The sequence below is a fragment of the Delphinus delphis genome, chromosome 1 (genome assembly GCF_949987515.2).
Source record: "Delphinus delphis chromosome 1, mDelDel1.2, whole genome shotgun sequence".
In the NCBI taxonomy this organism is placed as follows: domain Eukaryota; kingdom Metazoa; phylum Chordata; class Mammalia; order Artiodactyla; family Delphinidae; genus Delphinus; species Delphinus delphis.
Window position 1 is genome coordinate 156,876,219 of NC_082683.1, and position 25,104 is coordinate 156,901,322.

At 46.0% G+C, this 25,104-nt stretch overlaps 2 protein-coding genes across 13 annotated transcripts in view; one reads left to right on the forward strand and one right to left on the reverse strand.

Moving 5' to 3' along the window:
* Window positions 1-13,951, forward strand: part of SDCCAG8 (SHH signaling and ciliogenesis regulator SDCCAG8) — a 261,098-nt gene extending 247,147 nt beyond the window's left edge. The window contains exons 17-18 of one of the 4 annotated variants that reach the window (XM_059996852.1): window positions 4,073-4,197; window positions 13,793-13,924. In XM_059996852.1, coding sequence (XP_059852835.1) covers window positions 4,073-4,172 — 100 coding nt within the window. In that variant the 3' untranslated portion in view covers window positions 4,173-4,197; window positions 13,793-13,924. Of the gene's footprint in view, window positions 1-4,072; window positions 4,198-13,792 lie in introns of those variants that run through there. The other 3 variants (XR_009516945.1, XR_009516946.1, XM_059996857.1) reach the window with 3 other exon arrangements.
* The window catches only part of AKT3 (AKT serine/threonine kinase 3), a 397,034-nt gene continuing 385,631 nt past the window's right edge, over window positions 13,702-25,104 (reverse strand). For 8 of the 9 annotated variants that reach the window (XM_059996910.1, XM_069540071.1, XM_069540070.1 and 5 more), the window contains one exon: window positions 13,703-19,294. In XM_059996910.1, the coding sequence (XP_059852893.1) occupies window positions 19,209-19,294 (86 nt within the window). In that variant the 3' untranslated portion in view covers window positions 13,703-19,208. Of the gene's footprint in view, window positions 19,295-25,104 lie in introns of all 9 variants that reach the window. The other variant, XM_059996875.1, reaches the window with a different exon arrangement.

Here is a 25,104-nt window from a genome sequence, read left to right on the forward strand (position 1 = left end):
GAACTTGTGATTGACTTTATTGCTGCAATAAAGTGACACAGTAGAGGCTGGCTCTGAAAAGGAGGGAGCATATTTTTTAAAGGGAGAAAAAACACTCCTTAGAGCGACTGCTTGGAGTTCAAGTTGAATCAGAGTGAAGCCATCCTTGGCTCTTCAGCTGTGAAGCTAGTGAGGCTTCAGCCTCCTGGAGGGAAGGCAGGACTTGCCCAAGGGTCTTACTCCTTCTATCAGTGGTGCTTCTGCAGGAAAACCCTGGTTTGCTGCTGATATGGGGCTCACACCCGGGGACTTGATAGATCTGGTCTGGGCGGGGCCTGGGCTCCTGGATATCTGCTGCAGGGTTCCAAGGCCCACATTTTGCAGAACACCACCAGCTGAGCCTCATCTAGGTTCTGAGGGCTCCACTGGAGGAGGGTCTAGGCAGGAACTGACCCCACTTCTGGCGGTGAGCGGTGCGGCCAGCCCATGGCCGGCTGTTTGTGCTGGGAGAACAGGCTTTGGCTCAGCCCATAGCCCTGAATCCGGCAGCCACTCTTTCGAGGAGCCCCAAAACACACACTAAACCCATCAGTCAGCAGGAACGTTATCTCACTGATCCATCCACGGGGCAAGGGAGCACGTGGAGGATGACCACTCCTGGCGCCTTCCTGACTTTAAGCCTCGATGGTGTCACCTATTTATCTCATGTTGCTGTTTCATTTTTTCAAGCAAGCTTGAAGTCAGTGGGCTACTACTGCCTCAGTAGCTCTTAGCCTGTCGCTCTCTCCACACCCAAGACTTGACTGGAGGGGAAAGCCACCTACACCTGACGGTTTAGAGAGCTCAGCTGCTAATGAGGATGTTTTTGCCTGTCTGATTTAAATAGCAAAGCATTAGATTGTTTGCTTCTCAAGGAAAAAGTCTGTTCCCAACACCTCTGTGTCTTCAAAGGTACCCACTCCAGTGCTGGACAGCAGAGTCGCTGCTCAGATGAGGGGGTCAGCCTGGGCAGAATGCCCCCCTGGCCCTAGCTGGCTGGCCTGGCTTCTATGCTCCCTGGGATGTCATTGTTTCTCCCAGCCTCTCCATGCTGAGGATTCGGTGGAGGAAAACTTCGGTTTGATACCACTGGGGTGGGTTTGAGACTGTGCTCTCACGAACAATTGCTGCACGTAACAGCGTGATGGATGGCAGTGGGGGTAGATTGGGCTTCCCAAAGCTGCGATGGCCAAGGCTTCACCAGAGGGAACTTTTTTTTCTCTCCTCCAATATCAGAAGGAGGGCAATGGGGGCAAGGCGGGGGGGTGGGGGGGGGGGGGGTGGGGGGGAGGGTAGGTAATGTAATTTATACAGTATGGAAGCAGGAAAGTGCTCACACTTGGATGGAAGATACTTGCTGTTGGTTGGGATCTGCCCCAGCCTGATCCAGGGAATCGGGACTGCAACCCAGGCTCGGGGCGAGGGAGACCCTGAACCTGGTTTTAAGTAGCTACAAACACAGGAAATAAGACTCTCCTTGGCAGGAATAAAGACTCAGACGTAGGGAATGGACTTGAGGACATGACGGGGGGCGGGCAGGGAAGGGGAAGCTGGGACGAAATGAGAGAGTGGCATGGACATATATACACTACCAAACGTAAAATAGGTAGCTAGTGGGAAGCAGCCGCATAGCACAGGGAGATCAGCTTGGAGCTTTGTGACCACCTAGAGGGGTGGGATAGGGAGGGTGGGAGGGAGACGCAAGAGGGAGGAGATATAGGGATATATGTATACATATAGCTGATTCACTTCGTTATAAAGCAGAAACTAACACACCATTGTAAAGCAACTATACTCCAATGAAGATGTTAAAAAAAAAATGGGCAGAAGAGCTAAATAGACATTTCTCCAAAGAAGACATACAGATGGCCAAGAGGCACATGAAAAGATGCTCAACATCACTAATTATTAGAGAAATGCAAACCAAAACTACAATGAGGTATCACCTCACACCAGTTAGAATGGGCATCATTAGAAAATCCACAAACAACAAATGCTGGAGAGGGTGTGGAGAAAAGGGAACCCTCTTGCATGGTTGGTGGGAATGTAAATTGATACAGCCACTATGGAGAACAGTATGGAGGGTCCTTAAAAATTAAAAATAGAATTACCATATGACCCAGCAATCCCACTACTGGGCATCTACCCTGAGAAAACCATAATTCAAAAAGACACATCCACCCCAATGTTCATTGCAACACTATTTACAATAGCCAGGTCATGGAAGCAACCTAAATGCCCATCGACTGACGAATGGATAGAGAAGAAGTGGTACATATATACAATGGAATATTACTCAGCCATGAAAAGGAACAAAATTGGGTCATTTGTAGTGAGGTGGATGGACCTAGAGTCTGTCATACGGAGTGAAGTAAGTCAGAAAGAGAAAAACAAATATTGTATAATAACGCATATATGTGGAATCTAGAAAAATGCTACAGATGAACTGGTTTGCAAGGCAGAAATAGAGATACAGATGTAGAGAACAAACGTATGGAGACCAAGGGGGGGAAAACGGGTCTGGGGTGGTGGTGGTGGTGGGATGAATTGAGAGATTGGGATTGACATGTATACACTGATAGGTATAAAGTAGACAACTAATAAGAACCTGCTGTATAAAAAAAAAAGGACTGTCTTTGGTCCTTGCCCTCTCCAGAAACAGCAGGGGCAGTGGGCGGGGCATAGACCTATGGGCGTGGTCAGAGCGGGCTCCTACCTGGGGAGCATGCACCACGCCTGCTAGACCCCTGCGTCGGGTATTTCCAGTTCCCGCCTCTCACCCTTGCAATGTGGGACACTTCGAAGGAGGGGTAGTAGAAAACCAGGTGTGACTGAAAACCCGGAGCACAGAGTGTTCGGCAGAGAGGATAGGGGTGCAGACTGGGGTGCAGTAAGTGTGCCTGGGGCAGCTTGAACAACCTCCTGCAAAACCCACTGGAGCTCGAGAAGGGGGCGGGGCAGGCGGTAGGTGCCATCTGGGAAATGGGGAGCGTTGCCACCGGCAGAGGAACCTGAGGAGAGCGTGAGTAAATTACTAGACCACTGTTAGGTTTCCCAGGGTGCAGTTTTAGTTTTACCTGTCTCCAGGTGCTGCATCCTTTTAGTAAACAAGTCTGCCCACCCCTACGTAAGTCCCGAATGTCTGTCCTCGCAGATGTTTAATTGTGCTCAGAGCCTGCCAGAAACGGGGTCGCTGGAGAGCTTGAACTGAGGGCAGGCTGAGCCCAGGGTCTGCAGAACCATCTTCGAAGTTTTTGACTCAATGCGGGACATGTAGCCTGAAGTTTGAAATGCATCTTGAACTTTTCCTGTGAAAATACAACTTAATTTCACTGTTGGTGCTTTTTGAGGATTGTGAGGAAGGGCATATGACACACCCAACTTCTTTCCGGAACAGTTCTGGGTAGTTGTTCAAGTCTAAATTTAATCCAAGGCCTACATTTCCATGGGTGAGTGTGCTACTGGTTGTAGGAAGCCGTCTGTGGACAAATGAGGATAATAGAGAATTAGCAAGTCTGGAGAGGAGAGCCCATCAGCAGAATGACAAATTTAGGATCTTTAAAGACATCTGGTCAGCGATGCCGGAGCTCGTGATTGACTGAGTGATTAATAATGGAAAACCCTTAGTTCAGTGTTTCCGCCTTCCCTCGCCCACTTCCCCAGCCGGGACCGGCTGTCTGCTCCAGTCTGCCAGAGATGTTTCCAGCTGAACAGTGGAGGCATTTAAGCCCCTCATCTTTGACCTCTGGGAGTTTAAGGTTTGAGTTTTAATTCAGTTTTATCTGTGTGCTCCCTAACTGACAGCTCACCGAAAAGACTCCCAATTCCCTTTCATATCTGATACACTTCCATTCACCTTATGGAGTCCGTCCAAGGGCCTCACTTCAGGGTCACCTGACTCCCAGCTCGTAGTTCATTGTCAGGACCTTCCCTGCAACACACAGAGCACTGGAAAACAGGGAGAGGGCTGAAGTCTTTGCTCCCCTGCTCTCTGAGGCCTACTGCCCCCAGTCTTCAGAACCCATCCCTAATTCTGCGGTGGATTTTTCTCCAGGCTAAAGCAACTAGACAAGCACAGCCAGGCCACAGCCCAGCAGCTGGTGCAGCTCCTCAGCAAGCAGAACCAGCTTCTGCTGGAGAGACAGACTGACTGAAGAGGTGGGACGTCTGAGATCCCAGGTACTGTGCAGGGCGCCTCACCCACCAGAGAACGCACCGGGGTACACGTGGTCTTTCCCTTGTTCCTTTTACAGAGCTGTGTCTTACCAGGCTAAACTCCCCGGGGGTCCCGTTGGTTAGCGAATAAGCTGGGAGGGAGATCTTGAAGACTGTGCTGGGCACAGTGGAGGATACAGAAGTGCGGGCCCTGGACCTGCCCTCTTTAGCGAGCTAACGTTCGTACGGGAGAACAGACCCACCGTGAAGCAGCAAGCCACACAGAGTGCTGAGCCGCACCGTGTGGGCACCACCGCTGAGGAGCGCAGGAGGCGGGAGAGCAGGGCGGGAGGCAGTGGTCAGGAGGCTTTCTGGAGGAGGTTGGCTTTGAACTGCCCCTGGGGGACGTGTCTGTTTGAATTGGTGGAGGAAAGAGGTGCTCCCAATTAGGGGAGTCCCTGTGAATGGAATGTAGGAGTCTTGCTTTAAATCAGCTGGCTGATAATTGGGCTAGGGTTTGGAGTGCTGGCGGAGGGTGTGGCAGTGTTCCATAGATAACATGCATTAACTCTCATTACTCTTGAACAAGCCTGCAAGATTGATTATCCCCATCTCACAGATGGGGAAGCTGAGGCTCAAACAAGCGCATACAGCTAGCAAGTAGGGACACTGAAAATGGAGCCTAAGTCTGACTCCTTAACAGACTTTCCCTGTTCAGGTTAGGTCTGGGGCCACCAGCAGGGATAATGGGGGAAAGAGCGTCCAGGTAAGTTTGGTGTAGGGAATGAAACCTTTATTTTTTCCCTAAATTGCTTCTCTTCCTGTCAGGGAGGCTGGGCTTTTTACCCCATCGAGCAGTTTGTTAGGATAATGAGGTGCTCCATGAGTGCCCGGGGGACGCCGTGCAAGAAGTGCTTGGAATGATTAATTGGAAAAATGCATCAGGAAATGAAAATGATGAGACAATTGTCTCATTCTTTTTTCAAAATGACCATGTGCCCAAACAGGTATAGAGGAGCCGCTGTCCTCTGAGTGATTTTTCCCACTCAGCCCACCAAACCCCTCTGCAAAAGTCCTCATTTGTTCCACAAATAGTAAATGAGCATCGCCAGGAGCCAGTCACGGAGCTCAGGCTGGGGGACGGAGACACACCTGCACTGTCCCCTCCCAGGGCCTCTGAGGCTGCTCGCAGGGAAGGGTGGTGCACAAGCGACACGCCCTACAGTCACACAGGCATCCGGGATGCTTGTGTAAGCATCATATAACATATGAATAAAGGAACATGGGTTTCAGGGCTTCTTCTCACACACACCGAGATAGCATCTCTGGGAGCAGGGCCCAGGAATCTGCATTTTAATGAGCTGTTTGGATAATTCAGTGAAGACACTAGGGTTTGAGAGCCTCTGAAAGTGCTGGGAGGCAGAAAGAACAGAGAATGATTCCAGAATGCATCGTTGTCCCTAGGCCCTGAACAAGTCATTGAAGTCTCTTCTAAGCCTGTTTCCACATCTGCATAGTGGGTACCATACCAGCCTATCTCAAAGGGACCCTGGAAGTGTTAAATGAGGGCAGCTGCGAGGTGCATGGCTGGTTGTCTTGCATATTACAGGCCAAAGAAATATCAGGGATTTTCTTTTCCCCTCTCCTCCCCAAACTGGGGAAGGTCCTGGGAGAAGCACAGGTTGGGCAGAGATCCTGTGGGACCAACAGCCATGAAACGATGTTCACTGCTCTCGCCCAGCTCCTCCAATGTGTGCAGTCACCGCATCCTGTACCTGTGCGGCCAGACCTCAACCAGAGCTCAGCTGTCTGGGCAGGTCCTTGAGGGGGGCCCTGGGTGGTGCCAGCCAAAGGTTGGGGCCATCGGGTCTCCAGACAGCTGGAGGGACTTACAGCACCAGTGGAGCTCCTGGCCTCCAAGAGCTGAGAACGACTTCAGAACTTGGGTTGTGGAGAGTCTTCTATACAAGCTCTGAGCGTGTGGTAGTTTCTTCTCCATTCTGGACCAGATCATTATCCTGTGGGGTTTGCCTTTTAACTCCCCATCTGCCTACCTGACAGCCCACTTAGATCTTAACATGGATCATCAATGCTTAGAAACCTCTTCCAGGGCTTTAAAAACCTGGTAATTGCCAAATGGATTGCAAAATTTTTGTAAAATGCATTTTAAAAAAACCCTAAAACCTCAAAATTCTCTCAGAAAAATGAGCAGGTCTTTTTTCCCTTGCCTGAAGCAACAGAAATGATTTGACCATCCTATGCTCTCTGATACTGGCCCATCTGGCTCATCTCTAAAGGGATCTTTCAGATTCAGATATTGCATTTGGAATTATTTTAATGTGAACATGACAAAAGAAGCTTGGTAGAGAAAATGTTGGCTTTCAGTAGCAAATACTAGCATTCAAAGAGGAGACAGGAACCCAGGCAAGCTCTCTACTCTCTAAAGCAAAGGCCCACTCTTTGCGCCCAAGTGCGGCGTTAGACCTGTTTCTGCCGTGGAATAAACTTGAACTGTGAGTTTAGTTTCCAGGGAGCCTTACCTGAGGTAAGTAAGGCTGCCATTTGACCCCGGCAGGTATGTGGAGGGTGCTACCTCCCGAGGGTTCCAGAGTCACCGGCCACACCCACTTCACTCCCACCCTTCTCCGGGGGAGAGACTCCTCTGGCTTGTCTCTGGTTTTGGGATGTTTTAGCTAAAGGCTTCCATTTTCCCAGCCTGGATGAATTAAGCATAATAATTTTGCACGTCAAACTCTAAAACTCTCTATCCGCTGGATTCTCAAAAGAGAATGGATATTTTCTGGCCTGGGCAGCTGCCCTGAAGCTGAGTCACATCCCTCCAATTTGTTCCTGTGCCTGAGCCCTGGGCCCTGAAGCAGATGACAAGCTCGGGTTGGCCAGTGGCCTCTGACAGGAAACATCTAGCCTGTTTAGGAGGCTTTATTGTTCTAAATTGTTTCTGCTTAACTTCTGAAACATGCACAGCAACACGCCTGGCCGAGGGGGCCGCTCACCGTCCTAACTGCCGCTGTGACATTCTTTGGCCATAAGAATTCCCGTCTCCCCGAAACGCTGCTGTCGTGTGGTGGCCAGCCTGGCGAGAGTCGGGCCAGCCTTGTGGCTGACCCAGTGGACGTGGCTCAGTTTGCTGATCGCCAAGTTCGAGACTGCTCTTCTGACTTGTTCTTAGTTTAGGACTGATTAAAAACACTGGCTTTATGAATCTCCTGCTTCACTCCTGGGGAAAACACTTCTGGGAGACAGCTTTTGAAACATCATGAATTGCTATGTTAGTTCTTGTAGCGAAATAGAGACATGAAAACACTAACCCAGTCTTACTCCTCTGTTCTCTTCAGGGACGGGAGTGACTGTGGTTGTGGGGGGTGGGGACTTGAGGGGTGGTGTCCAGGATACAGAACCTGGGCCCCAGGGGAGTCTTGGTAAGGCCTGACAGCTGGGAGCGGGGTTAGGGGTCTGTGACCCAGCGCCTGGGGCTCTAACATCTGGCCAGGATGGGTGGCAGCAGTTGGTGAGGAACTTAAGAGTCTTTTCTTGGGGAGAATGGCATCTGAGAGACGGGAAAGAATGGAAATTATCTGTCTGCTTGGAGGACTGTCATTTACATCGAGATTATTTTACTTGTACATTTATTTGGTGATGATATGGTTTCAGCTGATTTGCATTTTCTGATAGCCTCTGTCCCAAAAGGCTGTTTGATTCCGTCCTCAGTGTTCAGTCTGGGGAGGGATGCCTTTTTAGTCCCTTCAGATGCATCACTTTTACAGTTTAGAAAACAGCATCTGAAACCGACTTATTGGTGATTAATCAGTTGGCCCTATGACTTTTGAGCATTTTTGGCAGTGAATTTACTTTCTAATTTGATTTAAACTTGTGCATGGATCCAGCAGACATATGTGATTATGTTCAAAATCATGGAGATTACCTCGTTACACCAAAGGATTCATGAAGAAAGCTGGAAACACGCACAAGAAACAAAGACACAGATGATGACGAAGGGAGGAAAGGCCCGTTTGTGACCTGAAGGAAAGGTAGGGGGAGGCTTCAGAACTGTGCGCTCCAGTGAGGGCCGCGCAGCTCCTGCGGGCCCCTGCAGACTGAGCTGTAGGGTCGCCCAGCTGGGACTTGGAGGTGTCCACAGAGTCTGTGGTGGTCCTTCCTTGAGCCCTGAGGGCTTCACCCAGTTACGTCGGCGCTTCCACGAAGCTAGCTACCTGTGAGACAGATGGTGCTTGAATAGAACAGCAGATACACTGAATAAAATAAATTAAAAAGCCTCCTCCTGAACCAAGATTTTTTGGAAAGAATTCTAAATAGATGAAAACAAACAATTTGATTTCAACCAAATTGTTGTTTTTTTGTTTTTATCCTGATTTTCACCCGAATTGTCAGTCTCAAAAATAAACACTGATACATTCCCAGAAAATATTTTTCAAATAAAAACTGACTCTGTTAAAGTTTGCCCTGATTCTTTCAAAACTGTGTACAAGACACTGTCAACCGAAGTGACTTGCATATTTTTTTAAATAAACTTGAACATATGCAGCGAAAATGTCATTAACTCCCTGCTGCCTGAGGGTTGTTAAAGAATGACGTAAGACCCCTGGCGCGGCATTTCTAACCTGGGGTCTGGCGACCCTCAGAGAAGCTTCCTCAAACTCAAATAGCATAGTTTAACTTTTTTTCTTTTTTTAACTAAAGGCCCTGTGTGTAATTGATATTGAAAAGCGCATACAGCTTCATTTAAGCCAAACTTGCTCTTCGTTAACAGTTAGTTCACTTTGTCCAAGAGTGAATAATTTCAGAATAAGACTCATGGAAGGAAAATAAATTGAATTTTACATTGCTTCAGATACATTTGCTCCACTTATTGCTTCCCGAGTCAGACATTACATTTTGCAATATAAATTCACAATCAAGATTTTAAAGGGAGCTAAATATTTTAATCCAATTAGACAAGTGAACAAAACACTGAATATTACATGTAGTGTAGATAAGTGGTTCTTGCCTTTAAAAGACTGTAATTCCGTCACATTACAACCCCAAATGTCAATGTTGTCTTTATTTTTAACGCTTTCAAACATGAGGCAGCCAGAGGCTCCACTCTCTGCTGTTGGTGACACTGTCTGTCCTTTGGGAATTCTTAAAATCTATTTACCATGGAAACATGGTGCGTATAAAACACAGACCCCTGCCCATGTGCAGGGGAAGTTCTCGTGACTCATGAGATTCAAGAACGCTGGAAGATGACACGCTGGGGATCCCGAAGGTTGTGGAAGGAACCCCCGTGCTGGAGTGTGCTCTGGGGAGAACCTGGCGCAGCAGTCCCGCCCCTGGGCGCGCGTGGCCTCTGCCTCTGACCGCTCCTGTCTGTGCGCAGGGCTCCCTGCATCCCCCCACATTGCAAGTCCCAAGTCCAGATCGAGCTGCTGTTTTCCAGGAAGCTACAGTGTCATTGTCCACACTTTCTTTCTGCGAGGAAGTCTGTCCTGCCTTTACCGTTGCGTTTTTCTGGCTTCTGTAGTTCTTCTCTGATTTTGGAGCCCAGAGGCAGCAAAGCCAGGCCCCAGAGTCCAGGGAAAATGAAGCCTGAACTCTGCCTGCCACAGAGCTTTCATTGTCAGAGACCCAGCCAGGCAGCCGGGAGGGAAGAATAAATCGAGGACCTGTGGTGACCTTGCCATGAACTCCTGCCCGTTTGGCAGCTGTGCTGGCCGGAGGGGTACGCAGCTTAGCGAGAGCTCCAGTGACTTGTGTGGGGCAGAGGCAGGCCTCTCCTGACCTGCAGTTCGCGACCTTGAGCCCCGTGCTGGGTGGAGAACTGCCTGCTTACAGGTCAGTGGTCATGTCTGAGGCCACGTTTCCACAAAGTGCTGCAGGGGACTGGTGAGGACAAATTGGTGACCACCCATAGGTCACATGGCTGATTTATTCCGGGCTGCCTGATATATTTGATTCCTCCTTAATCCCAGAAATATCAAACGTGGTTGCTCTTTCACTAAGCTGGTTGGAATAGCATTAAAAAGAGCCTGGACTTTGAGGTCAAACTGCCTGGGTTCAAATCTCAGTTCTGGACCACTTCAGGTAAGTTCTTCGCTTCCGCATCGCTCAATTTCTGGTTAAAAAAAAAAATAGTAATAGAACGAGCTTCCTTTTAAAACGGAGCTCTCTGCATTACTAGGGCCCAGAAGAGATGACCGTCTAGCAGGGTAGCACTGTGATTGCTGAAGGCTTGAAAGGGCCACTTGGAGAAATCATTTAGCATCCATTTTGCACAGATGGAAAAATCAGGCCCAGAGGAGTGGAGTGACTAAAGCTGGGAAATGAATGGGCAGGGAAATGAACTTCCAGAGAGACTGGTATTCATTCCCTGGGCCATGGGCTGCATGGAAGGGGGAGGGAGTTCCCTCTCTCCCGGGGCAGCAGCCTGGAGCTGGGCCCCAGCTGAGAAAGCCGCAGAGCAGTGGCCTGGCTCCCAAAGTGGGGACACATGGAGGAGGGTACTGGGGGCTTCCCTGGAGCTCTGTCAGCTGAGGCCAAGCTTTGAAATGCCCCAGATAGAGGTTGGGGGAGGGATTCTACCTTCTTTCTTGAGTTAAAAATAGATGCTTTTCTGCCAGAGGCATGAGGAACAGGTCCATTTTTTTTTTTTTTTTTTTTTTTTTTAACCTGGCCACACAGAGACGGAAAACGTACAAATGAGCAAGGGAAAAAGCAAGAAGGAGGGATATTCCATTGGGAGGGGCTGCTAAGAGGCCAGTGGAGATGCACAGAGAAGAGACACATGGTGGAAACAAGGGGCAGGCTGAACCGTGAGCATCCGTATGCATAGGGCCTAGCTGGTGCCGTGACGTCCCTGGGCTGCGGGCTTGGGAACGAAGCTGCAGAGAAGGTTCAGCTGGACCCCACAGTGTGGCTGCTTGGGGAACAATTCAGGTCACCCAGAGAGACTCGTTTTTTAAACTTTGAATTTAAACTTCGGAAAGAAATTAGACACACAAGTCAGGGTTTGTGGAGAGAAGGCTCTGTTAGGGTTTAAAACGAGAACAAAGAAAACGGGTCACTGATAGCGGGCTTGCAGTTGGGGAGCATTTATATCATCTGTGGACAGCGCTGCAGAAGAGCAGCTGCCAGGGTGCTGTCAGCCCTCCTCAATCTGGAGGGCAGCCACGACAACTGCAGATGTGGCCACACCACCCAGGGGGGCCACAGCGAGGGGCCTCGGTGACAAGTGTGATGGTCCAGGGACGGGAACATGGTGGCTGAGGGCTCAAGCCACGGTTCACACTGGCTGTGTCCCATCGGCACACACACCCTTGTCTCCCTTACAGCCCGACCTCACGGTGTCCACAGCGGTGTGGGCAGTGAACCAGCTTTCTGGAAATAGGCATGGCTCATGTCCCTCAGAAGTGATGGCAGACGAGCCAGATTTTGGCAGTAACTAAAGATTCTGTCTCTCTGGACATGCTCCCTGCCTAAGGGGAAGAACCGAGAAACATTCTCTACTAAACATCCAGACATCCAAGGGTGACACTGAGAGCTATTTAGCAGGAAGACAGTGACATAACAGGGTACATGATTCATTCAGTCCCATTTGCTGAATGCTCACAACGGCTCGGGCAGCGAACAGTAAGTACTATGAGGAGGAATGCAGGGCTTTGCACCAAAACCAAATGAAAGAGAAAACCGATGGAGCCCAGGAGAGAAATGAGGGCTGACCCCTGGGCAAGTGCCAGCAGGGAATGGGCCAGGCGGTGGGCAGTTCCTGGCGGGAACCGCGAAGACTCATGCGAGAACTGCCCGTTTCCTGGAGCTTGGTTTTAAAAAATTCCCACAATACATTTCCCTTCTACTTCAGGTCTTTACTGTTCTGTGTTGTGCGTGTTACAGGTATGTGTCTTTTCTACCTCAAGGTCGAATTTTTTTTTTTTTTTGAAAACGTGCCTATTGCAGTTTATGCTTATTCTCGTATTCAAAGACGCCCTCGAATCTCTAAAGTTAGAAAGTAAGCCACCATTTCCAGAGCACCCGGTGGGCAGGCAGCCTGCCTGTCTGTGGGACAGGAGGGTCATTCAAGCCAGTCATTCACTGGATCCGTTCAGTCAGGACCGGAAGGCAAATCAGCTCTTGGAGATCCTGTGTTTGATGGGCAAATGGAGCTGGCGGCAGCCTCTGAAGACAGGGGCGCCCTTTCTGCAGCGGCAGGGCCCTGGGGCTCCCTGGCTTCCTTGTGATGCTCCAGGAGCCCCATGGGCGCCACGAAGGAGGGTCCATCCACCTCCCAAACCCCCAAAGAGATGCACACAGACACCACTCACTTCCTCACCACGTCCGGGGCCCCCCACTGTCTGAGAGCAGGGCTGCACACGATACTCTAATTGCCCTGTGTCGAAACCCACAGAACTGCTCACTAAAAAGTCATGAGTGTCTCACATACGCTGGGAAATCTACTTGAAATGTAAACGTTTTCTCATTTTTTAAAAAAGATAACAGGCTAATTTTCATATTTTTCTTGTGCAAACTCTGATCTTGGAAACGCTGATCACTCGTCCTGTCTTGGAAATCCTCCACAAGTAATCGTGGCTTAAGTTGGGTAGACAAGAGCCCTCTCTAATTCAGGAAATCTCTGTTGGGGAGTGCAGAGCCCACTTGTTTCTCTTGAAGATGATTCTCACCCAGCCAAACAGAGACCAGATGGGGCCCGTGTCCCTGCATTACATTCCAATTCATCTCTTGAAGTGAGAACTGGGATTCGGTAGTTATCATCCTAGCCCTCTATCTAGTCTCTACCATCCTGGTGACTTCACACTCCTGGAGGGCAAAGACCGTGTCTGAGTCATCTTCCCACACAGGACACAGTAGGTACTCGAGAAATGTCCTGTGCAATGTAACTATTTCCAGTGGTTTCTGACACCACTTCCTGACGTGGGTTAAACTAATTTGAACAGCCACATCCGACATCCGCTAGGGCAGGCAGCAGTACTTTCCTAACTTGCGACTCCTTCAACCCAATTTTCATGAGCTAGTTTTGAAACATTTATTCCTGTTTAAAACTAGGAGAGGACATACACTAAATTCCCTCTTCCAGCATGTGGTAGGTGGTTTCCATGTGAAAATGCCTTTATATATGTTAAAACACACTGTCTGCATCTAAACATTTGGAGGTGTTAGCTTGTTATCATTTCACCAGGAATTTCTTAGGGACACTTGGTCTATCTACATCCTGTCTTTTTGTCCAGTTTTACTCACTGTAATGTCTGAGCAATTTTCAGTAAACAGATTCTGGCACGAATCAGTGTCTCCTTTCTCCTGTCCATGGGGGAAGAGATGGCTCTTTAGCTGTGTCCTGTCATCAGACCACCCTTATTTAAGAGACATGCAGAGGTCTGGAATATAGCGTGTCTTCAGATTTAAAGCATTAAAAGAGTTCACCTTATATTCCTACAAACTTTTCATACAGTTGGTTACATACAATTTCTATAATTTTTGCATAAGAATTTTTTACAAAAACTTAGAAAGAGGTAACTAAACCAGTGAGAAGACAAATCACATTGAAGAACATGATCTATTTAAACTTACTTTTTATTATCATTTTTTCCAGTTACCCAGCATGCCACAATCTGATTGCTGACCTGGATGAAACAGTGAAATAAATGATTTACAAAGAGATATTTACATTCATCTGATTTATACGTAATATGCCACAATGCACCGCGACCTTCCCAGTGGACCCCACCTTAGACTGCGGCGGGCTGCGTCATCACCGCCACATTCGTTGCCAAGCGGTCCCTGCAGGATGGATGGGCTGGAGCTGAAGTCTGACACTAGACAAGGAGACCTCCTGGTGTATGTTTTCAGAAAAGGCTCGAAGTTATTATGTTTTTATATCTGCTCATTTGTATGCTTTGTTACACATGTGAATTTCAATAAATGAATTTTTTGAAGACTTGAAATGTTTCCTTTTTATCTTGTAGTGATGAAAAAAAAACACACCAAAAAAAGGCACATATTTTAACTAGGCTAAAGGGTATTAAGGACCAAACCTTTTTTCCTGCCATTCATGTTTCTTTCCCTCTTGGAGAGATCTATATATATTATCCTTCAACTTTATTTGCTTTTAATCAACATCCCATAAGACTCCATTATTTATCATCCTGCTAATTTGTGCACAGTCAGAAGACACCAGGAAGCACTAGGCATTATCCTCTCCACTCTGTTAACAACAAAAACAGACAAAAAGCATCTTTGGCTTGGTGGTGTCATGTTTCTTCTTCAATATGCAGTAATTGAGAGGAGGCTAAAAATGTACTCAGTGAAATTACAAAATTTACTTCTATCAAACATCTGTACACAGATCATCATTTTAGTTTAACATAGTATTTCTACTATTCACAATGAAGCCCTCAAGTGCTTTAAAGTAATAAAAATGGGCGCTGAAAGTGTTGTGTTGTCCTTGAGGATGACAATGGAACACTAAGGGCAAGGCTGCAGTCGGGACAAGTCCCTGACCTCAGGCTGTTCTCCCTGGCACGGATCTGTCATCATCATCACATCACATCACATCCTCTTCATGGCCTCTCAGAAGGATGTGGATTAGGGCTCTGGAGGAGGTGGGATGATACACCCGCTAAGACCATTGAGTCTCTCGAGCATGGACAAGGTTCAAGCCTGAAAGAATAGAACTTCTATTCAGATTCAGAAGTTTTTTTGATTTCATCAAGTGTGCCAGACATAAAGGTTGTCACATAAGATATATTAATTGTCCCTAATTCTGTTTCAGGAACAGGAAATAAATTACACAATATTCTAAAAATAGCACCTTTAAAGAATTATAGAGGTCACTTTATGTTAGCCTCCTGGATCTGTCCACCCCAGTGGTTTTGAGAGAAGAGCACATGTAAGAATGCCCTCCAGTTTGGCTGTGTGACATACACATAACATGCTTGACCAACTTTGGTCCCAAAGCCATTCCTCTATCTGGCTTAGTCACAGAGCAAAGCCAAGCTTCTCCAATAGCATTTAGGTTTATGAGGTAAAATCAGAAAAATGACCCTAGGTAAATCAGACTGTAGTCCAACCATCCTACCCATCTATGACCCACGTTTCAGTTGGTTAATTTGCCACGACGTTTTAAAAATATACTCTAAGAAAGGAAGTATGCAGCGCAACACATTATCAGGAAGACATTACTGACGAGCTACATTCCTTAAGAATTCTGGGTCCAAACCGCCTGGTGGGAGGACTACTAGGGGCTTAACAAATCTCAAAAAATACCTATTCTATCTCCAGCTTCACAGATCTCTCCTAAGCCCATTGTTGAGAAGTCAGCATCCCCCCTTTGGAAGCAGCCCTTCATCAAAGTTTGTACAGTCGCATTACTGCCATTTTATTGAATAAAATAAATCCTGTGTGTGTTTTGAGCTACAAGAAATGTACATACTTTCCTGTCACACTTTATATAGAATGGGTTAATACCAGGTGACGCTATTCATCTTTTTTTAGAAAAGAATAATATTTAATTTTCTGAGATTACGGAACCACATCCAACAACAATAAACAGAGAAGTAGCAGATTGACATAGTGCTTTATTTAAGCTGTCTGTACGAAGGAAAATAATGTGCATCCCTATCATATACGTGTAAAAATACTAAGGATGTACAGTGTACAAAAACAGTTTCTTGTAGTTATTTCACATCCTTGTGGGTCATATACTTAAGGAAATAAACAGTTTTAGTATGACCAACAGTAATAGTAATACAGTTTCTTGGGTTCATAGTTGCGTCTGCTTGAAATCCTTAACCAGATGACTAGATCTTGCGCGGATCTAATGAAAGAACTAGCAAGGTCAAGAAATGTCACAAACTATAAAGCTACAGGGAGGTAATTCAATTACCAATTTAGAGGTTTTCTTCTTATTTAAATAAATACTTTACATTTCATGCTTGCCTGTAATGCAGTACCAGGAGCAAGATAAGGGAGTTCTACTGTAGACACAGTACAAACAGTAGCAGCAAAGTGTGTACGCTGAGGTGTAATAGAAAGACCCTGCAGTTAGTAAGGAAGGCCCTTACTTTGTACTCTAAGAGAAGCAAGTGGCCCTTGCAAGAACAGTCAGCTTTAAGAAGCTGGAAATCAGGTATGGGAAATGGAAAACACTGGAATAATGCTATGTAGTTAGTGTGGAAAGCAAAGCTGTGAGCAGCCCTGCCAAAGGTCCAAGCAGAGACGGCCAATTTCCTCCAAGATGGCTGCATCATGGCAAGAGGCAGACTTCAAGGAAGTTGGTACAGGAAGGAGTCTGCAAAGCCTGAACTTCTGCTATTCTGACAGAGTGACTCCAGGGCCAGGCCTTTCCGTCCACCAGAATCCGAAACTTCAGCTATGGGCAGACATGAGGGAAGTTTTAGAATCTCCTTCTACACACATTTCTGTTTTTCTATTGTTTTTCCATGCCAGCTGACTGAGATCAGGGAGTGAAAGTAAGGGATTCTTAAAAATCAAAGCCAACAACACACCCTGTGTGACGCTAACAGAATCTCGGAGGGGATACGGGACTAAGCCCCGGGCACCAGCTGGGGACAGAGAGCCAGCTGTGCAGAGTGGCCAGCCTGAGGCACAGTCAACGCTGTCATTAATCCTTAGGAAGTGTCCTTGGCCGAGGTCATGGAAATCACCTTAAGATTTGGGGGGGGAACCCCAAAACTATCTGTGTGCTTAGTGTATGGTGTACTTTCCCTCTGAAGAAATGAATGCTCTGAACACCAGCCAGTCTCAGCTTTCCTCTCTTCCTCTCACCTGTTCCTTTTTATATAATGGATGCAAGACAACTTACAGGACATACCTTCTAGTCTACTTTCTTGTCAAAGTGAAACATTCAACATAATTCCAAGTGAAAAAAAAAAAGTTGAGCTGTATGTGTAAGTAAGAATGAACTACCATTTTACTGTAACTTCCTACTTAGTACTAAGGATGAACTTCACTCAGGTAGAAATATGAAAAATTAGGACAAAATCTATGTCTGAATATGTCTTAGCTGCCTTAGTAAAATGCCCTTTAACCCCCTGTCAGTCCCAGTGGTCCACCCACTGCCAGCAGTGGTTTCATATCTGTAAACCCACACTTCCAGCGTCAAGAGGCTAAGACATCTGCATATGAATATGATTCATCCTACTTAGAAAGTCACTTGCTCTTTCATACAATGCAATCATAACACTACGTCATGCTGCAGTCTTCCATTTGGGAGCTGTCAGATAGTTTAACTAAAATACATCTCCACGATGGCTCCACGGAGTCAGGAGCCCCCTGGACTTCATAGGCTGCTTTGGAAAATGTCAGCTCCTAGCACCAAAGGGTTTAATCTGAAGATCATCATTAATGAAAGAGAAAGATGAGGTTTGCATACATGTCCCCTTTCAGTGAGAAGTGTCGGAATTTGAGGACATGAGTATATACAGAAAAAGAAAAGTTGGAGGTGTTCTTTTTTGTTTTGTTTTTTCCCTGATGGCTTAATTCAGTGATAAATGTACCATGATCAGAATAAACACACCAGGTCCTTATCCTTTACTGCCCACTTCGTAAATACTTGAGATGTGTTCATTTTGCCAAGTAAAGTTCATTTCTTATCATCCAGGTCTCAATTTTCTTCATTACATTATGTTGCCAGGCTGTCATAATATTTCAATTCTCAAAAGAGCAAATATAACACCCATTTGTTTCAACCCCTTGGCATGGATAGTTGGGGATTTCTCATTTTTAGCACCAAGGGGTTAAATGACAGCATCTCTTCTCCCAAAGCCAAATTCTAATCTATATGTACAATTTCAGAGCCTCATCAAAATTTTGTTTTTACACAGGAGAAAAAGTGCATGATTCTCATCGGCGTGTACATTCCTTGCACATGGGTCAAAAGAAACTGCAGTTAAGTCTGTTTTATGTTAAGTTGGAGCTGCATTTGCTAACATGACATACAATTCTCATCACTAAAAAATAAATACTACTGCAACATAAACAAAATCATAAAAGGACATTCAAAGTTTTAACATCCGAGAAAAAGCTAATTCACGTAGAACTGAAAGTAAAAAATTAAAACAAATAAGGCAAACACCTGTTTACCTTGGTGTACAAATTTTGGTGAAAAGCAGGATCATTACACCTGTCTACATTCTTCAGCCATCAGAGGTGATAATATCAAGAAGGGAAAAAGGTTTCCAAGAACAGGGGAAATAAAACGCTCTCTGGTGCAAATCATATCATAGACCCTTTAAGTGACCTACTCTGCTGTGCATATGCTTCCTTCCTTGGTCGAACAATGTTCCTTTGCCAACAACTGCCTGTGAAATCTGGACATCCACATGTAATATCAGGCTTCCTCTGCAGTATCGAATACGAATTTAAATTTATAAATGTATATATCTATCTTAATAGTTGTTCATTCCTTCTCTCAAATGCTTCCTAATGAATTCCAGTAGGATCTTACTGATACCTACCTATTTTACGCACTGATCTGATATGCTTTACTAAAATTTTGCATATGCACATCACCACGCTTCCACAATTGCTTGTTCTGAATTATAAACTAAATCTTCTTAGTCTAATTAGTTTTTGATTTATCATCTAGAAAGTTAAAAAATATACCTAGAATCATTTAGCCTTCACTGTTAGGGAAAAACAAAAATTAAAAGATCAAAAGATGACAGTTGGTGCACAAATGAACAATGGTGGGCTCATGACTTCCAAAGATTGTAAAATTACCTCTTAAAGTTGCTATAATAGTAAGACAGTAGCAGCAACAGCATGAGACCTTAGACTGAGATACAATTTCATGCAAAAACAAAAGTCGAGTATGTCTGCATATATGTGTGTTCTCATGTGGGTGAAAGGCGGCGAGGGGTGAAGACCTTGGACTGGTCTGGGATGTCTGAAGGTGCTCCTGCATTTGTAAGAGCTAGGACTGCTGTGATGTCCAGGAATCATTTTCAGTAATAAATCTAAGATGACAGTGAAGTAGCAGAAGAGACTTATTCTCGTCCGCTTGCAGAGTAGGAAAACTGAGGGAAATGCGGCCGCCTCTCACTGTCCGTGCAGTCCATACCGTCCTCATCATCTGTGGGCAGGAAACAGCTATTTTAATTTTGCATTAATTTTTTGCAACATAATCGCTGGTCTATATAGTTCTAATCCCTAACGTAATAAAGATTAATGGAGGCAACAGCTCCCAGAAACTTGTGTTTATCAATAAAACATAGGATGGATACACTTAATTTCAAAAACTTTCTCACTTTCAAACACATGACCTATGAAGAAATAATACTATCCAATCATCTCCTTCAAGACACTAACATCTCAAGGCTCAAACTGTGAAAAACTATTGAAGAAGACAAGATTTTTAAAAATAAAAAGGAACAAATGATCTTCAATAACCTTTACTTTCATGAAAACATGCATGTCAAAGTTACAAAGTCAAAGAATCCTAAGGCACCCAAAGTATCTGCCTAGAATCCAGTATCAATCTGTCTTCAGATGCTTGTATTTCTTCTTCATGGTGCTTTAGGTGTGATTGCAAAATAAAGCTTATTAGGATTCCATTTCATTTGAGCCCTTGATTTACATGTTTAAGATTTTACATTCTTTATTCTACATCTAATATCTGCCTTAACTTACTGTTCCTAATTTTCCTACAATAAAACTTTAGGGCTTCCCTGGTGGCGCAGTGGTTGAGAGTCCGCCTGCCGATGCAGGGGACACAGGTTCGTGCCCCGGTCCGGGAAGATCCCACGTGCCGCGGAGCAGCTGGGCCCGTGAGCCATGGCCGCTGAGCCTGCGTGTCTGGAGCCTGTGCTCCGCAACGGGAGAGGCCAAAGCAGTGAGAGGCCCGCGTACCGCAAAAAAACAAAAACAAAAACAAAAACAAAAAAAAAAACTTTAAAGTAGACTAAAGAGAATAAGTCAAGGAAAGAGAGGGAAAGAGGCCAGCATCTAAGTATTAGTTCATCAGGAAACAAATTGGGAGACTTGAAAGGCATGGAAAGAGACGACTTCCATTTAAGCTGCTCCTCCCTTTTCCTCTTCCCCGTTTTCTTGCATTTGAAAGGTTACGAAGGATCACCCAACCTCTTCCTATAACTATTCTGATGATTAAAATCCTGCAGTGTCAGAATGCTCTTCCTTTACATGTGTCATGAATTCAGTCGCTCAGTCCACAACGTTCCCTGTGCACCTGTTCTGGGCTGTGCACAAAGTCCCTCCCTGTGTCCTCGGGGCTCACCCCACTAAACCCCTCTGCTCCACTTGCAGTGCCTTTGGTCATATGCTGTGCTACAGGAAATAAGTGAGAGTCTTTCAAATACCCAACCTTCTTCAAGCAAAATAATTCCACTCCCTCAAATTCATATAGGAAGTACATTACCAATTCTTTTAATTTTCCAATCTCTCCAGGGAGCATCAATTTCATGTAATAGGAGAAGGAATACAGGTCAGACCCCACTGCATCACGGGCACTGACCCTGTTACACAAAAAGGATGATGCTTTGCATGCCTCTGAAGAATAACAAACATTCATGCTCTTTTCTCACTGTTCTTTTCAGTATTCTATTTTTAATAGAAGATTCTAGAAATGGGATCAAGTTGCTAACCGAACTTTGTAGCCTTGAATGTACCAGAAAGTATCACTGTATTAGGTGGGACTCAATCTCACAAGTAGCATTTGAGGCTCCCTGCTCTGTGTAAACTTCCCTCCTGCAAACAGACCTTTTAAACTATAGTCCTCATTTCCAGATAGTACTGCGATCTGGGGAAATCTCTGCCTCCTTATAAAATACCAGTTAGGTACCAAGCAAACCATCTTTTAGGTCAAACACCTTCCACAGTATTTTCAGATATACTAAAGATGGTAGGAGCTGTGGATGGCATATAAAACCTCTGTAAAACTCTATAAAAACTCTCTAGGGGAAAGGCAGCTGAAATCTTAATGTTCAGACTCTGACACGTGCCAATCACATTTCAAAGGAATAGTTTTCCCCGCTAGCAGCTTTGTTTTGCTGGGTGTGTTTCTGCACAGCGAACAGACAGCACATGTGGGAAGCCTGGTGTTGTCCGCCAGAGAGGGCTTGTCCAGCTCGCTGGGCTGCAACCAGGCATCGCACCAGGGCAGGGAGGCCTGAAGCCCAGGGCAGCCTGGCTCTCGACAGGAGGAGGGGTTGAATTTCCTTTCCAAGGAGTATTATTGCTATGAGGCTGCACTGTCAGCTGAAAGTTAAAAGAGAATCTTCATTCTGTCAATTTAGTAACAAATTAATCCCATTTCCGAACGTAAATCTAAATCTTGTTGATGACCATACGAGGGCCCCTGCATCTGGATCTTCTTTAAAGTCAATTATATCACCCTCTCACTCCATCTCCCTCCTGTTCTTTTGAGCTTGGCAGTAGTGAGGGGCAAGTCTCTGATCGTGGCCCCAAGAGGAGCTGTGAGTTGGGAAGGTGCTGGGGCAGGAATGAGGGTTTCTCCTGGGCCCTCAGTGCTGCGCAGGCCAGCGGGGCTGTGGAAGGAGGAGAGCTGGATGCAAGTGACAGCTGACAGGACAGCCGGCTGCCCCAGCCAGGCCTTCACACCCAGTCAACGGATACAAATACGTTCCTGCACTGAAGGAAGGTTCAGAGGGAACAGTGATGATGATGGACATGAACTATGAAAAAAAACCCAAATAGCACACATGCGGGAAAAGAAAACAGGGTGATCAACCCTACATTCTACCTCTGAATCCCTGGATCCAGGCAGCATTAGTTGCCTAACTTCCTTAGAACATTTAACCAAAGTAATTATATGGCAGCAAAAGCTACTAGGAGCTCAAACAAATCCTCTTTTCCTCTAAGAGGAAGCCAGAGGACCATTAATGAATATAATGCAAGACGACACATTCCAAAATCTGTTCAATTAATTAACACCAGTGAGGAAAATCTGGCATGTTACTGCAGCTGTTTGTAAAAAAGGAACACTTGCCTTTCTAACTGCTGATTTGTTCTAAAAAATAGCTCCTTTCTGTTTTATAAAAGCAAGGTGGCAAGTGGGAAGACAATCGCTAACTTAATGGTCCTACTGTGGGTTTTTATGAACAAAACCTCTGTGCTTTTAGCAGCTTGAGAGCTGCAGTGGTCTCTCACCAGCAACACTATTCAAAGCTGCAAGAAGAAAAGATTATGTTAAATGTAATCACAGTTCAAGGCTTCACAGATTTTCCTTTGATCTGCCTCTTACGGGAATTTAGGATATACCCAGGGATAATCCAAGAAAAAACACTGTCCTTGTGCCCTGGAAGAACCCGGGTGCTGCAGTCCACAATTACTGAGGCTATTGCCTAAGGCAGGAGCCCAGCCCTGTGGCCTGGTGCTGGGAGCCGCAAAGGACAGGCTGCTGGTGTCCACACCTTGGCCTCAGCCCACCTGCTGAGCTCCTTCCCCTGATTTTTCTCTCTAGAAATCCTGAATTGGAAAATAAGTTGGCAGGTCCACAGGGTCCCCCTGCCTCTAGATTGTGGTACACGCTGTCAGTCTAGACGATGCTTGCTGGATGCTCGTTTTGGGGCCACCTAGGGCCCAGCATCAGGCCAGGGCCACTCCTCACTGCTAGCAGCATAGTTTAGTGGTCCCTCCCCCATCCGCAGCCCCATGTCCACTCTTTTTTGCTAGTTATTTACCTACCATCACCCTTCACCTAGTGGGTCACAGAACAAAGAACACTGTGGATTGGTTAACCTGATGCTTAAATAAAATTAAAAATAGGGTTATTGAAACCTATAGAGAACTCTGGGTGCCTTTCCTAAAGAGATGGCTTCTCAGGCACACACAGGGGAAAGACGGGGCTCCTGGAAATTATCAGCCCTGCACTCCCCTTTGACCTGTCACATTCCAGAGCTAGTGAGGGGCACAGCCAGGACACAAAGCAGGGTCTAAGTCCAGGGCTTTCTGCAACCCCATCATTCTCTTCTACACTGGGATTTTACTGTTAACATTTTGGAGTAAAATAGGCACTCATGGCTTTGCATTTATTTACACAGCCTACCTATTTCTATGACTTTCAAAATAGCACATTTAGTTTGTTCTAAGAATTAGAATCCACGAATACCAAAAGCTCTATGTAACCTCCCAAAGCTCCCTGTGAAATCACGTGAGGAGGTAAGCCAAACACAAATTCTGGGCTGTGATGGGCAACAGCACTGTCTGGAGAGAGTCGGGCCTCCTTCTGGCCCTGAAACTACCAGGCCTCGCCCTAATCTGTTTATTTCCTCATTTAACACATATTCATTGAATACCTACGCTGAGCCAGGTACCTAACTCGGAGCTGGGGTTAGCAGTGAATAAGACAAACCAAATCCTTCTTCTCAGGGCTACTGCATTCAAGCTGGAGAAACAGACAGTAAACAAAGAGACAAATTAACCAGAAGAATACCAGCAAGTAAAGGTGTCAATGTAGAGAACTGGCGGGGGCAGGTGGTGATGGGGTCTGATGGACTGCACTGTTCTTAAGGTCGGGAGGCTAAAGAAAGCTTTCTGATAAAGTGACAGTTAAAGAGATCTGAAGGACAAGTAAGAATTTATTCATGCATATGTCTGGGAAAAGAGAATTCTAGGCAAAGAAGAGTAAATACACAGTCCCAAGGCACAGTGAGGGACAGTGTGTTCAAGGTGGGGCTGGAACCCAGGGACTGTGGAGAAGATGGACAGGATGAGGTCTGAGAGCAGGGTGGGACCAGATGTGACAAAGCTGTGCAGCCAGTGTGAGCAGTTGGATTTAGAGTGCAGCAGTGGGGCCCCTGGAAGGTTTGAAGCAGGGGAACAATGTGGTCTGATTACAGTTAAGGTTATATCCAAACGATGAGGCTCTATGGTGGGAAGCACTCCTAGGCCAGTCCAACAACTCAGTGGCGTTGCCCAGAATTTCAGACAATTGTATCACCACAGCCCGCGCCGGGCCAGGGGAAACCATGTCAAGGCTACGTCCACTGCTCCTACTTAGACGGTCCTTAGCTGATTGCCCACAACTCCACAGGCTTTCTAACATCATCTTCAACTCTCAGAGATTCTGATTCTAGCAATGAAGCCCTCATCCACCACTGGTGACAAACCATGAGCAGTGCTTCAACATGCTGCCCTTTCACAGCTTGACCTGGGCCTTGTCGGCCAAGCTATAACTGCTGCTCGTGACTATAGCTAACACTAACTGCGGGACTTAGGGAAGCTCAGCTTCTCTCTGGGTTTTAATTTCTTCCCTTATAAAATGAAAGTTAAGAGGCTCTTAACCTCTTGCAAGTCTAAAGAAAGAAAAGTGCATAAGCACACATAATTATATTTTTCATTTCACAGTGTTCATAGTCTCTCTTTTTGTCAGGCCCTGGTAAATTAGCATCATCAACTAATCTGCCTTTTTTTTTTTTTTGCGGGACACAGGCCTCTCACTGTTGTGGCCTCTACCGTTGCGGAGCACAGGCTCCGGACGCGCAGGCTCAGCGGCCATGGCTCACGGGCCCAGCCGCTCCGCGTCATGTGGGATCTTCCCGGACCGGGGCACGAACCCGTGTCCCCTGCATCGGCAGGCGGACTCTCAACCACTGCGCCACCAGGGAAGCCCCTAATCTGCCTTTTAAAAAGAAAAGAGAGGAGAAGGAATGTAGGAAAGGATATAATAAAAAAGAAAAGGAGAAAAAAACTAAAATGATGTTATTGTGAGCCAAAAGATGTGTGATTGAAGAAATCTTTTAGCTATCCAAATGTGTCCCTGAAACTCAATTTTATCCTTACTCCTTAACTAATGATGACAGAATACAGACCTCTGTCAGCATATGAGAATGTTTATAAATTATATAACAACCTTTTCTTCCCTTTAAGTGAAATGTCTTCACCAAAGTGTAGGGCACACACTAG